The sequence below is a fragment of the Dermacentor silvarum genome, chromosome 3 (genome assembly GCF_013339745.2).
Source record: "Dermacentor silvarum isolate Dsil-2018 chromosome 3, BIME_Dsil_1.4, whole genome shotgun sequence".
Lineage (NCBI taxonomy): Eukaryota > Metazoa > Arthropoda > Arachnida > Ixodida > Ixodidae > Dermacentor > Dermacentor silvarum.
In genome coordinates this window covers 156,384,971-156,400,854 of record NC_051156.1, presented here as the reverse complement: position 1 = coordinate 156,400,854, position 15,884 = coordinate 156,384,971, and the positions used below count along the sequence as shown (strand labels likewise).

At 43.5% G+C, this 15,884-nt stretch overlaps 1 protein-coding gene across 1 annotated transcript; it reads right to left on the bottom strand.

Moving 5' to 3' along the window:
- Window positions 1–272: 272 nt before the first annotated feature.
- Window positions 273–6,256, bottom strand: LOC119444074 (uncharacterized). Its single transcript, XM_049665048.1, has 6 exons — window positions 6,104–6,256; window positions 2,748–2,851; window positions 1,579–1,641; window positions 983–1,045; window positions 800–853; window positions 273–470 (listed from the first exon to the last, which is right to left on the bottom strand). Exons 1-6 carry the CDS (start codon window positions 6,198–6,200, stop codon window positions 381–383), a joined length of 471 nt encoding a protein of 156 aa, XP_049521005.1. The 5' UTR covers window positions 6,201–6,256; the 3' UTR covers window positions 273–380.
- Between the last annotated feature and the right edge of the window lie 9,628 nt (window positions 6,257–15,884).

Here is a 15,884-nt window from a genome sequence, read left to right as displayed (position 1 = left end):
ACATTGCTGCAACATCTGCAATTTCTGTCGGGATGCCAAAAAACTTTCTTGTTAGGACTAGGTATCGGACTTAAAGCACAAGTTTTTGTCCTCTTCTTGTATATCCTGCGTTGAGTCTTTTTTGCCTCGACAGCTATACAGTGGACCTACGATGTCAACAGTAGAGGTAAAACTATAAAAAAAGAGTAGTTACCGCAAAATACTTTGTTTTTATGGAGGGGGAAGGTTTTAGGCTTGTTATCCTTGACTACTCGGTATTGAGATCCTAGGAATGATTAGAATTAATGAACTTTTATTTGGGTCTCGACGCGGAGGTTTCCTTTTATTATTTTCTGTTCTTGCACGCCTTGTGCTTTGGTCTAAAACATGGCTGAAGTTCTTCACTCGTGTGCGCCCATGATCTTGAGGATCCAGTAGGCAGTTGCTATACCCATCTCTTTGGTCAGAGGAATGTGGTCCATAATGCAGGTCTGCAAATATATTTCAGATTTGCGTTAAACATTACTACAACTTTCATGAACAAAGTTTGCTAAACACCATGGCCAGTTTTATCGGGTAAAAAAAAAGGATGATAGACAGAGTAAAATTTTAGTATTGAACAAACGAAGGAATCTTCGCTTAGGTGAGCAGTTGCCTCATTCCAACAATAATAAAAAATATATTACACTTCAAAGTAGCTATCTTAGGACTATTTGGTGGCGTTGTATGGCCACCAGTGGTGGATGCCGTGGCTCTTCAAAAATAATTTTTTATGAAAATAAATTTTTCTGTACTAAAGGCAAAATGTACCAGAACTTACTCCGATCTCCGTCGCGACAACTTCCGGATCATGCTTGAATTCCGACTGCTTTTTCTGGGGAAGAGAAATAGAAATTGAATACGAAGAAGCATACTTTAACAGGGAAAAATTTGGAAGTTGCATTTCTGTTTCAAAATATTTCTATGGGTATGGAAACGATGCTCTTTTCAGCGTCACACTTACGAAGAAATTTACGAGGTGTGGGTGACCGCAGGTAATCAGGAGCTTTCGATATTCTTCCGGCTTCTGCACGTATCAAATATAAAAAAAGCAAAAATGGCAAAGTCAATTAGCAAGCATTTCAAGAGAGGTTCATTTTATACATAAGCGGAGGACTCGCAAACTAAGTATTTCTAACTTTGCGCTCATTGGCTTTGTGCCGCGTTTTACCTAAACGCATGATGTAGATGACTACGGCGTGCTACTTGATTTTATGTTTAAAGGCCTAAAAATATAGCCACTTAGGTCGAAGCTAGGTTGCATGTGCTAGCCCGAACACTGTATGTTACAACGTTTCGAACAACGAAAATTCGAACAGAAGACATACACATAAAATTAAGCAGCAACATGTTGAGCTATTCCCGTTTCAAGATATATATTTCTATACATTACTGGCGAACTATAGGGGTACGCATCGCTCCTAGATAAATATATTGAATGCGTAAAAAAATTCGCGATGTAATACGGGACCACAGTCCTACAAACGATGTAATGTATTAGGTTCTTTTATTTTGACATTTCACAGAAAACTCAGCTTGTTGTCTAAGACCCATACTTACGCTAGCCATGGCTTCATGCTTGTCATGGCAGCCAGCGTAGTCAACACAGAGTGTCTTCATGGCCTGGGAGAAAGCAATACACTGATAAATTTGGTGGCATTCACCACATATGTTAAATCTCGCGTAATGTGAGGCCGAGTGTAAAACGGTCCCTGATTTGACACTGCAAATATCATTCCATAGTGTGAATTAGCTCTTGAGAACGAGATCGCAGGTTTAATTTCGGTTCACAGCAGCCTCATATCGACGCGGGTGGAATGCAAGAACGCTCGTATACGGTGCTTTAGGTGATCTAATGTAAAAATTAATGGTGGCCAAAAGTAATGCAGAGCCCTCAACTATGGCGGTTCTCTATGCAAGTGTCTTGGTTTGGGACGTTCAACCTCACAATATAAAGTTAATGCGAATTGGCTGTCACGAGCAGAGAAACTGACTGGCATTGGGTGACAGTAAGTAGTAGACAAAAGCATTCTAAATGGGTTCGAGAAAGCGTTCTGCAGTAGACACGGTACACAATGGGTGTAAGTGGCTCTACAGCGTTGCCCATGTACACTGAGCGTTTCAATGAACGCTTTCATTTTTTAAATTGCCTTTGGCAGGTAGCACAATTCTAGTCCATGAGCTGGTCCACCCAACGAGGCGGACATGCCAATGGAACGCCAATACATTTCTTCGGACACTTAGAAAAGTAATATTTCGAAAATGGTGCAGTTCAGAGAATTGGTTCCAAGTGGATGCGCCATGCGAACTAACCGGCTATAATTCATAGGCTTAAATATGTGCCGTAAATAAATAAATAAGAAATATTAGGGTAATTATAGTAATTATTTATTGCGTTTTTTTTTTCTTTCTCGTAGAAGTAGGGGCCGCCTAATCGAGTAACTTAGATCGAGAGCTAGAATTGTGCTATCTGTCATAGACAATTCTTAAACATTTTGAACCTTCTAAAAGAACTCCCAGCATATGTCGTAACTCTAATGTGCGTGCAAAATTTCGCGGTTGGCCGCAACGATAGGAAATGCTACTTATGTTCTGCATGGGCTTTTTTTGAAGTTAAACGGTCTCATAGGTTTGACTTTGCAGTGCTGTTTTCTCTTGAGAAGGTTTCGCCACCTTGATTTGGGAAATGACCTTGCCGTGAAGGATTATTGCGTTGCAGCCGTACTCACATCGGCAATCATGCTGAGGGGCATCGGGTGCTTGTCCAGCAGATGAACGCATTGTTTCATGAGTTCCGCTGCAATCTGGCCAGCCTTCTTCATGACTTCTTCACCTGAAAATTATCAGGTTAATGATGACAGTTGTTACTGTATACTTTTCTCTTCGTAACGTGAGAAATTGGTCACTGATTTATGTTATCTCTTATTCTCCTAAATGTGAGGGAATTATTCATTGGTAACTTCGGAAGTGTTTAATTACGTCTGCACAGCAGCTTCTGTAGCGCAGTAATCCGTCGACTGGGAAAACTACAAATCCCGTTTACAGCATGGCCCGAGAAATAAACTACGTTTCAAAAAGCAACGGAGCGTGAAAAAATGTTTTTGGTTCACTATTTAAATTAGGATAAGCACTTTCAGGAAATTTAGCAAGCAATGTTTCTCTAGACATTCCTTCCCACCTTTATTGCTTGGAACTTTGAAACACTTAAATTGGCTGGCTGCATGGACGCCTGCTGGGAGAATGCGATGGGCAATAGGGGGGAGGGGGGCGGATTGCAGTTATCTAATTGGCTCGAGGAGGCAGAGGACGGTGTTAACCACAGGCTGTTCAAACGTTGCGGCATCCCGGTGCTTTCTTCGCCCGATCGTCTACTTCCGACGTTTGATGGCCTAAAGGTGCCACACGTCAAACGGGGACAAGCTGGTGTTCGATCGCTTAACGCTACGAAGAGAGGTCAACAAAGCCGATGATTGAAGCCAGACAAAGACAATGAAACCAGACAAAGAAAAAAAAGGAGTGTGTTACAATCCACCGTGTTTACCCAGCACCCATTGAGAAGTCCCAGTGCATTGGGCGGTTGATGATATTCAGCACCTTCTAAGCATATTGACATCACTAAGACACTCACGGAGGAGGTCTTTCTCCTCAACAGTTACAGTTTCTGCGGGAAGGCAATGTCGACCATCCTAAACCTTGGAGCCGCTCTAAACTCCAAACCTCCATCTAGAGTCTTGCGCTGCTTGCGCTTTTGACTAGTAGATAGGCGAGTTGCCATGAAAGTAGTGGTAAGCGTAGATATTATTGAATTTATTTCGAAGAACACTTCGTCGGCATTAGAAGAGCTGTTTGAGAGGAAATTGCTGCCGTTTATGTCAGCAATCATTTGGATGTCTCTTGCAGCTTAAAGCGCTGCCTCAAATTTTTGGAAGGGTAGGAAAGCACCGCTCTTATACACTGAGGTAGACGCTGCACTTACGTGACCGTTCTTGTGGTTCCTGGGGTATGGTTTTGTTTGTAGACTATTTCAGTGCCCACTTTTAAGCGCACACGTGGATGGGGGGCACGTTTTGAAAGTAGTCCGGATTGTTTTCTTATTCATAAAATGTTCCCGTGCGCCCACTTGATGGTAGTGATAGTGAGCTCATTCCACTCACTGCGCATGTTTTAACGGAGAGAAAGTACTTTGCTTGTTGCAATAGCTCAATAGCGCATCAGCGCCCCGCACCTTGCTTTGCTCTTTCCTGTCTACCCTTCAAGATATTCACATTTGTGCACGTAGCTCATCGAGATGTTGCGAGAGCGGGAGTCACTTGCGTGCGCTTGCTGTAAGACCATGCTGCTTCAAGTGAAGAAACTAAAAGGAAAAAGTTCCGAAAAGTAGTGTTTTCGCTCCATGACATACCAAATAGCTGAACGGCTAGAGGCAGGCGTTCTAGTCAAACTGCCTTGCTTTTTATTAGTTGTCTTCCGTCTTGCCTGATCACAGGAATAGCTGAGAAGTGTGTCGAGTAACGGATGGCACTTCCCTCAGCTTTCTGTGGAGGTACAGAGGAAAGTTGAGAATATGCGAACCGAAGAGGCCACGTACGTGAGGCTACAACCCTTTTTGATCTAATGGAGGGCATGAAACGTTTTCTTGTAGCGAGGGCAAGTAACCGAAATCGATGATTCAGATTTGACTTATGTTTGTATTCATTGCAAATGACACTATAACACAAGTATTTGCGACAAATCCACGAAACGTTTTTTTTTGTTCTACACAGCAGCTATTCTTAGCAAAGTCTTGTAATGTGCCCATGTACTCTATTTTGTCCCAGTCAGCTTTTTTGCGGAACAACGCAAATTGCGATCGCACGTTCCAATGTTAGAACGTCGACTCGAGAACATCTCGGCTGAGGTATCTGCTGGTAGTAGAAACAAAGACTGTCCAAAAAATATACGCCTTTATCGCCGTTAATTGAACTTCGGAGGCCCCAAAAATATGGTACATTGGTACAACAATTATGGTACCTTTTTGCACTCGCGATTTTGGAGAATTGTGCTTTTTCCTCCGTGACACAAAAGCTGAAAAAATTTCAACTTTTTAGCTTGCAGAAAATGCCTTAGCTCTGAGGGTACCCAGAACAAATGACTGACCGCGACTACAAGATTCAGCTGGCTGATAATCTAAATGGCACACTTTTACGAAGGCGAGTGTTTGTGTGTGTGTGTGCGCGCGTGTGGTTCTGTGAAGAAATGGAGCAGAAACCAACCTGTAGCATTCACTCTGTCCTAGTCGTCGTCATGTCACACAGGAGAGTCTATGCAATTGGCACTTCTGTGCCTGTTATGAGGGAGAGCTTTATTGATGCAGTTTTTTTACTGCAATGAATCGCAAACAATTCCGGAATGCGCATTCGAGACACGTTAGTGGTTACGTAGGAGCCCTGAACGATGCTTCAAGCGGCATGACCGGCTCAAGAAAGGAAGAAGGTGGTACTTTGCCCTGATGAAGTTGTGCCAGTGCTGAAGTCTTGCTTAGTAAAGTTGCTGGGTATGCTCTCGTCAGATGATGAAGCAGTGTGGGTGTGGTGAGATTGAAGGGTGCCTTCTCACTTAAACAAGCGTCACAATAGCACACTTAACTTGGCAAAAAAATTTTAATTATTTTGTCGCTCTGCAAACCATCAGGATGGCGCTTTTGAAGTTTCTTTGCTTTCACAACGACACTATGCAACTATTGTGCCCATTATTCAGGTGCGCGTTGAATGGCCGTGGAAACTAATGCCCATAGAAATCACCGTGCGTCACTTGTCCGGTCTACGTACACCTTTCATGAAGTAAACAAAGCTAAACGGCCACTGGTTTTAATTGCAGCTTAAAGCGCACATTATACACAATTAGAATACGTATAGAAGGGTCCGTTGAAAGTACTCTCGAAATCAAGCCAGATTATTCACCTCTTTTTGCGTAGCAGGACATTGCATAGCGATAAGGTAGGTTACTACGTCTCTTTTGAAATGGTATAGAGATTTACTTACGAAGAATCAAAGAACTAGTGTGAAAAAAAATACGCATTTCTCGACAATGAAAAAGAAACCCTTACTTTGTGGCTTAAGGCATTCTTGACCATAGGATACCCCTGAGAGTCCCACGAGCAGCAAACAGACAAGGGCTTGCACGGGTGCGGACATTGTTACCATTGACTCGGTGTATTCAAAAATGCACTTCTTATACTAGTGTCCCGTCGAATGAAGTCGGAAGGACCCTAGCAACACTCTTTATGAGCAAAGTTTTTGCCCAGTGGACTCGCACGTCGTCATGAAGGACCAGCACGTGCATTAATCTCTGCAGAGTGGAGACATTCTTTACCGCCAAAAACAAAGAAAATGAGCAAGGTCGTAGAGGGGGAGGTAACGAAGAACAGCGCGGAGTCTTGAATGGCTGTGAAAATATGGGGACGGGGTAGCGCGTCGGCTACTAGGAAGACAGATGTGCTTGCGCGCGACAATCCATGGCCGGCCCGAGGGGCCGTTTTCTAGCAGCTAGGTCAATATATCAACGCAGTCGACGCGGTGTACGGTTTCTAAGGAATCATCAAGTCCCAGTCCTGTCAAGGGTTCTATTGGTCCAGTCTCTCGCTTGAGGAGTCTATTCTTGCACTTGTTGACCAGCAGGGCAGCTAGCTCAGCGTGCAGTAAAGTTGTCTCTTCGGCAGTGTTTCGAAGCAATTAGAAGTTAGCCGAAAGACGTTTACCTGTAAGATTTAAGGAATAACACACGTTTATTAAGGTTCCGTATGATGTCAGCTTTTTTCTCGTGTTTACTGATGCAAGTAAAATAACAGTGGAGCATCACAGTAGAAGTGTATATCGCTTAGCTTCATGCATATTAAAGCAAAGTAATGCAAGCAACACTTGTTGGCATTATGATCATGTAATGAAGCGGTGAGCTCGAGTTTACATAAAGCGCAGAGGTTCTGTACACACAATTTTCAGGCATGAACAAAAGTTCCAATTGAAAATTTCTTACCGCCTAATCGGGGAAATAAAACGCTTCACGAGATTTCATTTGCAAAAGCTTTAATGACGTTAGCAAGTTTTCTCATGCATCTAAGGTCAGGAGTTTCTGCAAGAAAAGCTCGTTAGGAAAGCTCTGGAAAGGCGGAATTCACAAGTATGAGCTGTCAGAAAGCACAGAACAGAAACTAAAATTATGGCCTTCCGCAATGGCGTTCGTGAAAAAATGAACAAAAAGAAACTGCTAGTTTTCTCGACTGACTGATGTGTCGCAGAAAACAGGTGGCTTCTGCATTTGTATACCGCCGCCCGCATTTCCTTCGCCTGAGCTCTGCATTGCCGTGACTTGTCGCCAGCCAAGAAAACTAGTGCGTGGGGGCATTTCGGTCGGGGGTGGTGGATTGTTCCATTCATGTGCTCGCCCACAAAAGCTGTCAACGGGAAATACTCAAGAACCTGAGCAGTCAATGGGTGTGTGGCCCGTTGCTTTCTGGCATTCGGGCCCAGGATAAGGTTAATAAAATTTGACAATGTTCCTCTTACATTTTATAAACGCACATTGTACGCTAGTGCCGCTAATCATTAGGTAAAACTAGTTAAAATACACTATAGTTCTGGCACCGAATGCCTGCCTGATGAGCAAATTAGCTGAAGTTGAATGCTAGACAAAGTTGGCCATATGACACAGCACTGATTCTATGTGCTGCAAAAAAAAAAAAAGAACTGAAAAAAATGTCTGGTAACGGCTGAGGGATTTTTGTTAAATTGGGTGTTTCTTGATTACCGTCTATTATGTAAGCAACAATGTCATGATGGTTCCTCACTATCAGCCGATTGGCAAAATACCGCACATGCTGTAATAATGCACCTGTCTTAGTGGATGTATGGATAGATGCTATGAGCATCCCCTTTAAAACGGGGTGGTGTGTTGCACCACCAAGTTCTTGTTCTTATTTTGCCTAATGCCCTGCCTATATATTTGAGAATACACACAAACACAAAAAATTCCAAGCATCAAACTTTTTGAACCATTACTGGGAACCCTGTTGTACGCCTCCGTTGTTTGTGGTCTGCCTACTTTTCTGCCACCAAACCTCCGATCCCCTCTTACTAATCTCTATTGTGGACACGTTTACTTTCCTCCTGCTATCCCTGAACCCAAGGGCTTCAAGAAGGCCAAAGCAGCCTAATCCGGCATCTGGGTAAATATCTTCACATTCTAATAAAACATTTTCCATCCTTTCACTAGCTTTACCGCGGCAAACAGATGTGCCTTCATCCATGGTGTACCTGGCTTTAACCCTTTAACCCCTTAACTGGCAAGATAAGAAAGACTTGACCTAGAATGGTAAAATTGCTTTAGTTCTTCTTTACTTTGCTCAAATACATACCAATTGAGATATTAAACGGTTTGTCTAAAAAGTTGTCGCAGTTTCACCTGAAAGGCGAAGCATCAATTGCGATAGCAAACTTGTAGAGAGCTATACGGAGTAATGATATTAGCTTTATCAGCTGTATAAACTTGGACATGCAGCAGCATCGGCAACAGGCAGAACTGTTGTCGACGCCATCGGCGTTTTGCCCGCGTTCGCTCAAAATGCGTGCGGCGTTGGTGACTCTTGCCGGAGCCTCTGATATAAATAGGCACTTGGTGCCGCAGCTAAACGTCGCCTCCCTTCCCTCCCCCCCCTCCCCCACGGCCTCTCGAGCGTCGGAAGAAGGCGCGTTTGCTCTACATATATGGTGATTGTAAAGGAGAAAAGAGACGCCTACTTCTGCAGCCCTTAAGCGAGCACGGCGCAGAACGTGCGTTAGTTCTCCGCCGTGCGTTCACTCCCCGTGAAAGACGCGCCCCTCGCGCCCTTTCATTCGCACATACAGCGTTCAGCGGCGCGCGGCGACGATTTCATCTCCAAATGACGTCATACGGAACCTCACGGCGACGGCGACGGCGATGGCGACGCCGACGGCAGAAATCTGCTTTTGAGTGTCCATATAATTGCTATCGCAATAAAACTAAGCGAGATACCGTAGAACAAAATTATTGTTTACCAGGTGGTGACAGCTAAATATATGGCCCAAAACTGGTCACTGACACTTGCTTTGACAAGGTTAATGTGTGCTCTTCAGATGTACCTTTATGAACTTAAGAAATAAGAGCCTGCTTAAAAAGGCGGGAAATGCATTGGCGAGAAATGACCCTCACATGCGCTAAGAAGATAACGATGAGTCATTCAGGTATTGTGATCAACACACCATGTTTTGAGGCAACAACAACATCTGCTGCTGTTCACGCTCGACATTTTATTGAGGACCAGTGTTGAGCAGACAGATAAATAAAGGTACATTGAAAGGCACAGACTAATTTTTGGATTTGTCTAGTTCTTGCAGATAGTTATTTTAGGTCAACAATGTTGTTGAGCGGCCAGTTAAAGGTTTAAAACTGCGCGTTCTAAGGCATCCTGATCAAAAGTAAGGAGCTCCCCTTTGAGTTAGCATAAATTGTTTCTTTCGTGATTTCGTTTTTTCTTTTGAGGTAGTTACTCCTAGCAGTTTGTTCTTCCAATGCAAACACCCATGACATTCTCTCAGCCTCTTTCAATTTGCGTTTAACGTTCCTTGTTGCCATGTCGCTGACCATACCGGTCGTATACTTTCTGGCAAGCTTCCTAGTCCTTTTCCTCAACTGCAAGTCAATGTTTTTCCTGAACAAATATCTGAGCACTCTCGCAACACATTTACTTTCTTCCATATTCGTCAGTCGTTCCTGAAAATCAATTTTGCTATGTGTTACATTCACTTCAAAACTTGACCAGCCCATATCACCCTGCACAGCTTCATTAGTAGTCTTCCCCTGAGCGCCCAATGCGAGGCGTCCCACTGACCTTTGGTTGCAATGAAGTCCCGATTATAACCCTGACTTCAAGCAAACAACCGCATTTCAAAATGTGAGCCCTGGAATCATTACAGATTTCCACATACCCCGGAGCACCTCGTACCTATTGTATCCCTATAACACTCTGCGTTTCATTATGGGTACATTTCTCTCACCTTTTACTATTATTGTTTTTTCCTTTGTCTCCAGAATCTATCACCTTCGTTTACAATTACACCGAGGTATTTTTATTCTTTTACTCGAGGTATTTCCTGGCCCTGTAATAACACTGTCTGTTCACTGCTTTCATTGAATACCATAAAACCTGATTTCTTAGCACTATATTTGAATCCTAAATTATCACCTTCTTGTCCAGAGATATCAGCCAGAGATTGCATACCACTTTGCTTGTTAGCAAGCAACGCACTGTCGTACGCATAAAGTAAACCTGGAAGCTGCTGCTCGACCTTTGCGCCCGCATGTTTGTATGAGAGGTTAAACGCGATATTGATTCATTCTAGTGCCCTTTCTATCCTTACCATGTGCATCATAAACAGCAGCGGCGATAGAGGGCAGCGTTGTATCCGTCCCTTGTTGATATCAACTTTCTCGTCGCTCCTCATTTCTTCCAATTCAACACAAACGGTATTTTCTCGGTAAATCTCTCTCTAAAGCTGTATACATTCGTACGTAGCCTAAGCTTTCCCATTCCAGAATATCCCACAATATGTTGTGGTTTAGGTTGTCATACGCTTCGATAATGTCTAAAAAAAAGCCACATATATGGCGGTCTCGTTCCTTAACTGGATATTTCATTACACTGAGTGAGAACAAATACGTTATCATCCAGACGCGTACAGATTCTGAAACCATTCTGACATTCTCACAATATGCGATTTTCTTGTACGAATACATGCAGATTTAATTTAATCGCCCGCATCGCTAGCCTGTATATTACCTATGCAACGGTTAAGGGACTATATGAGTGAATTCTATCTTTTCTCTCTTACCTTTACAAATTAAATTCATTCTGCTTTCTCGCCAAGTGGCTGGTATACTCCTATCTTGTAAGCTTTTTTCTACGGCTTTCAACAGAGCTTCCATACTCTGTTCCTAGCTCATTGATCAGCCTAACGGGAATCTTGTTTTAACTTGTGGCTGTGCGTTTACGAATTTTCTCTTCAGAAAAATTACAGTTGAAATTTCTCAACACAGGCTCCTTTTCTGTCTGTTTCTCGTTCAAGCTCTTTTTTTTCCTAAGAAAGCACCACGCCATTTCCTTGAAATGATTCGGCTGTTAATTTTCGAATGTAATTTAATGCCGCATCCCCTTCCAGTTTGGTTTCCACCTTCGTCTAGGATATGATGTTGTTTTGTTCCCGACTTCCTGTCTAATACGATAATCTGGTTCCAGAATATACTAGGTACGGCCTTAATTTTCTCACGTATTTCCGGCAACCAACACTCACTTTCACCTTTAATCTTTGCTTGAACCAGTACTGGAAGCATAGCTTTTTTTTCGCCCGGTATATTTCCCTTTTTCTGTCTGTTTCTACCTGCGTCAACTGTGCATTTTCCTTGCCTGCCTAAGCTCTCGTGATGCTTTCTGTCGTTCGTCGATCTCTTCCCGTATCTACCTGTTCCACCAGAGTGTTTGTTTTACTTTTTCCTTTCCAACAAGCATGTTGCTTCTTTTTCCTAATTTCTCTTGTCATTACACTTAGAAGCTCAATATATTCCCAGTACTTGCTTGGCCATCTCGACACAACCACGCTGCGCAGTGGTGCCAGCACTCGCACCTGCTTTCCTCGGTAGCGATCGACGAGCTTCATCTTCCCTATTCGTGGGACTGACACATCTCACAACGGCTACTTCTTGCGGCTTTTCGCCATGCTGGATTATCGTCCACACCGTCAGCGGCTTTAGGCGCCTTTGAAATCCAGAACCCTTGTCAAACTGGGCGCAATTGTTTTTCGAGCGTTTGTGGAACGCGAACAATGCAAACGGTCTCTAAGACTTTCAGCTTGCTCGGCGGTCCGAAGCAACTGTTCTTGAGAGAGATGCAGTTCGTCAAAGAGGGCTGCAAAAATATCTCTAATTTATGGCAATAGCATGTCCCACTCGAGTGACCACGCAGCAGCAGCACCCTAAATGCCCGTTATGTTTTTCCGCGACTGAACATAGCGTGTATTTTTTATGAGTAGACATACTGATTCAGAAACCACAATGAAGCATAGGTTAAGGAATGTTCCGTGGACTGTAGGCAAGTGAAATTGTCTGTATTTAACTGCCAGTCTGCCAGTCTTGCGTAACGTTGTCAGTAAGGTGTTGGTACCCTAGATGAAAACTACTTGAAGAAGTTCACACTATTGAGATTCACACGGATGAGGACTTTCCTACAGCACGGTTGTTTTGCTCCGCTTGTCTTTACTGCGGGAACAGAATCGCTTGAAAAAAATTGCGATGTAACGACGCAAAATATGGCTGTTCATTTAGGCCAAATACGTAGTCATCACGCAAAAGGAAGCTGAGAAAGTACGTCTCGTTAAGCACACAGTGCTTCCTGGAACTTTTTAACTGATACCTGGCAACTATTGTCCACAACGCGGCATAGACAAACTTCATTATATCTTGTGTGCAAAGGAAAATAGGCACTGAATGCAATGAATTTGATGACTACGAATGGTGGCATGACGACAACAGCGCAAAAGTAAGCGCGGACAAACAGACAGAGACGGAAAGCCTTATTTCAAGATTTCAAGTGGTGTCCCAGTAAAAGAAAATTGTAATAAAGTGACAAACGTCATGTCCGTAAACTCAACACAATTTTATTATCATTCAATAAGAGTGTTACGTTATTAGGAACTCATGAAAAGCTTGTTAGGTAAAAAACAGCAAAATATAGTTATCATAACGACTTTGACAAGACAAAGCCCAAGCACCCGTTCGACATCAAGAACAATTAGAACTCATTCATATTTATTTTGGCCACCGAAATCACATCCATATAAAGAGCAATAAATCGCTGTGTGAGTGAAAAATAAATTACAGGGTAATTTACTTCGTTTGCTGAACTATTTGCCACTGAGTACTTGTTCCAGCTTAACAAAATCTCTACTAGAGGCTTGTGTTACGCTTCCCGCTGTTAAATCGCAACTTTCAGGCAGCGAACTCAGCATTGCAAAGATTCTACGTTCGACACACTGAGATTTGTAAGCTAATTATGCAGAGAGACCTATTCCACCTGATACCACATGTTGAACGTTGCGGCCCGAAAGGAACGTTTCCCAATATGAAATCAAAAGGTAAATATTGACACAACCTGCCGGCTACATAGCGCTATCTCTGCGCAAGAATCATTCTGCAGGCTTTGGTTCATGATTTAATATGCGCAGGATAGACACAACTATCGCATCATAAGACGATATGTCGCGTTGCACACGACGCGGCACTTGTGCAATCACCCTATTTTTGCAGATAAGGACAATGTGCTGATACATTAGTGGCTTTGGGTACTTCACAGAGTTTCACATTTTTACAGTTAAGTTTAACAGAGCACCTGATTCCAAAGCGCAGTCTCACACTGTATTGGAGTTTTTTATGTTAAGCACGGAGATTGAGATTGTGGGTTTGGCATGTAAAGCCCCATAGTTTAAATAAAATTTAGCACTTCTGGTACGATGCGATGCGCCGTCTAAGGCAATAACAGTGCTAACCTTCCCGCCAGCTATGAACAATGGCGAAAAACAACGCCTCAAGCTAACACGTCTCGATGTGCGTTCTGTGTGCTACGCATACAAACAGAAGCGGTCCATGCAAGGTAACGTTCATAACCAACTCACCACTCCCGCATTGCCCTAAACGCTGAAGAACTTAAACATTCGCGGCAAACAACACCGCTGATTGTGTTGAATCATCGCAAACAGCACAGAAAACTTCGCTTACATGGATTACCACAGTGCGCGGGATCCGAAAAAAATGTTTCATGGATCAATGTATTCGGCAAAACAGCAGCAGCAGCCACGGTCAGGAAATCCGGAAGACTTCAAAAAAAAGTCTGGTTTTAATTGGCTTTAAAAGGCTTTCTTCTGCGCGCCATTCTTCCGCGTTACTGATTCTCGGGAAGATCCTCCCATTAACATTGACATCGAGATGGGTTGCGCCCGTTGGAAAATGCCTCGGTGTCTTGAATTTTGGAGTGGTAGAGTGAGGGATATGTACAGTTTAATGGAATAAAATAATCTTGCATAAACTTTACAAAAATACAGAATAACGTAGGTAAGCGCAACAATTCTTGGAAGGAAACAGAGGCAGGAAAGAACGCTGACTTTCAACTGTACCTACGTTATTCAGTATGAACCAACTTGCCCAAATAAGCTGCTGTTGTTACAAAAATACACTTCTTCCGCCGATCGCGTCTACTTTACGTAAACACTGTTGCCTAGACTAAAAAAATTGTGAAGATCCCACGCACTATGGGAATTGATGTTATGCAAATAATTTTGCAGTGCTTAGCTATCCAGCATTGTTTGGGGTTCCGCGAAACAATACAAGATGGACCAATGTGCTGCCATAAATTGAATAGTTACGTGTGTGGGTCGCGAGCGTACGTGTGTATGACGACAGCAGCCTGATGACAACCATGGGCGCTATAACGTAAAATGATTCCAAACTGCTCTGATTCCTATTTCTGCAATCAGCCTCCATGATTGGTAAAAACATTTTCGGGCCACTCCCAACTTCCGCCTGTCTGTCACGTGACGTCACGAAAACCGCGATAGCTCCCCATCTGATATACCATGTACACACTGATTATGCATGATTAAACCATACAAAACGAAAATAATCATTCCTGATTCGATGCCTTTTCACCATTAGCCCTCTGCTATTGCTCCAATGTTTTCTGGCTACGCCCACTTCGCCTGTCTGTCACGCGACCTCACAAAACTGTGAAAACTCACCACGTCAAAGTGACGTGTACGCGAAAAAAAATGCAATAATATGCCGAACGAAAACTGAAAATTTTTCGGAATAGTCACAGACTGCCCCGTTCCGAAAGGAATAGATGGCTGCTCGCCGATCGCTCAGGCCCTCGCGACTCGCACCTGCCGGTGAGCATGTTTTTATTTGCGCATGATAAACCTTTTTGCGTGGCACTAAAACTTTATCGAGCCCTTTTGGCATCCATACGACATCGCTCTGCCAACTATTCCTCGCTGAGGATTCATTTTAGCGGCATTCTTATCCTTGCGTTGTACGCCGCCGCGATTTTTCACCAGCCACCGCAAGCTAAATACGGCGAAGCGGACCAATCGGTGAAGCCGGCACCACCCTCTTCATGCGGTTATCTTTGTTCGCTGTGCTGGCTCGGCCCCATAGAAACCCTCTCCACTAGAGCGTGCTCCTCGCCTCTTGTCAGTCAATTCGATAAAGAAAAACCGCTGAGTGTAGAAAATGTTATTGGTTTTGAAAGCGAACAAAGGTGACCTCCTATAAACGAGGAGAGTGCTTGATTGGGTTGTTCAATGAGCGTTGCGGGTCACCGCCCGATGCTTGCGTCGGTGGTTACTTAAATTTGACTTCAGGAGTTTGGAATCAAAACAGTTTAGGACTCACTTTACGTTATAGCGCCCCATGTTGTAGACGATTGCATGATGGCAAAGGCATGATTTGTACGCAGGCCGTTCGACGTGAGGCTACCACATGTAAATTGCCGGGTTCTACATAGGTATCGCACGAGCGTAAGTGCTCCGGAGAAGCACGGATTGTGACGCCATCGGTGACTGCGTGTTGTACAATATTACGTACATATGGCTATTCTATGAGCTCATTTTAAAACGGCGATGTCATTTGGCGATAAAATGTTAACACTTGATTAACTTGGGCGACCATGCAGTCTGTGCAACATAGCGCAGTTTCTACGCCGCCTAAGCGGCTACGAGGAAAGTATACTGGGCAAAATGGGCCGGTCGCGGAGATCGTGCTGTTTTAAC

What these genes read in the sequence shown, in the direction of transcription:
- LOC119444074 (XM_049665048.1), bottom strand. Translation starts at nt 6,200, where the DNA reads ATGGTAACAATGTCCGCACCCGTGCAAGCCCTTGTCTGTTTGCTGCTC. An exon ending in CCCTCAGCATGATTGCCGAT is followed by an intron (nt 1,642 to 2,747) that starts GTGAGTACGGCT and finishes GCTTTCTCCCAG; the next exon opens with GCCATGAAGACACTCTGTGT. An exon ending in CACACCTCGTAAATTTCTTC is followed by an intron (nt 854 to 982) that starts GTAAGTGTGACG and finishes TCTCTTCCCCAG; the next exon opens with AAAAAGCAGTCGGAATTCAA.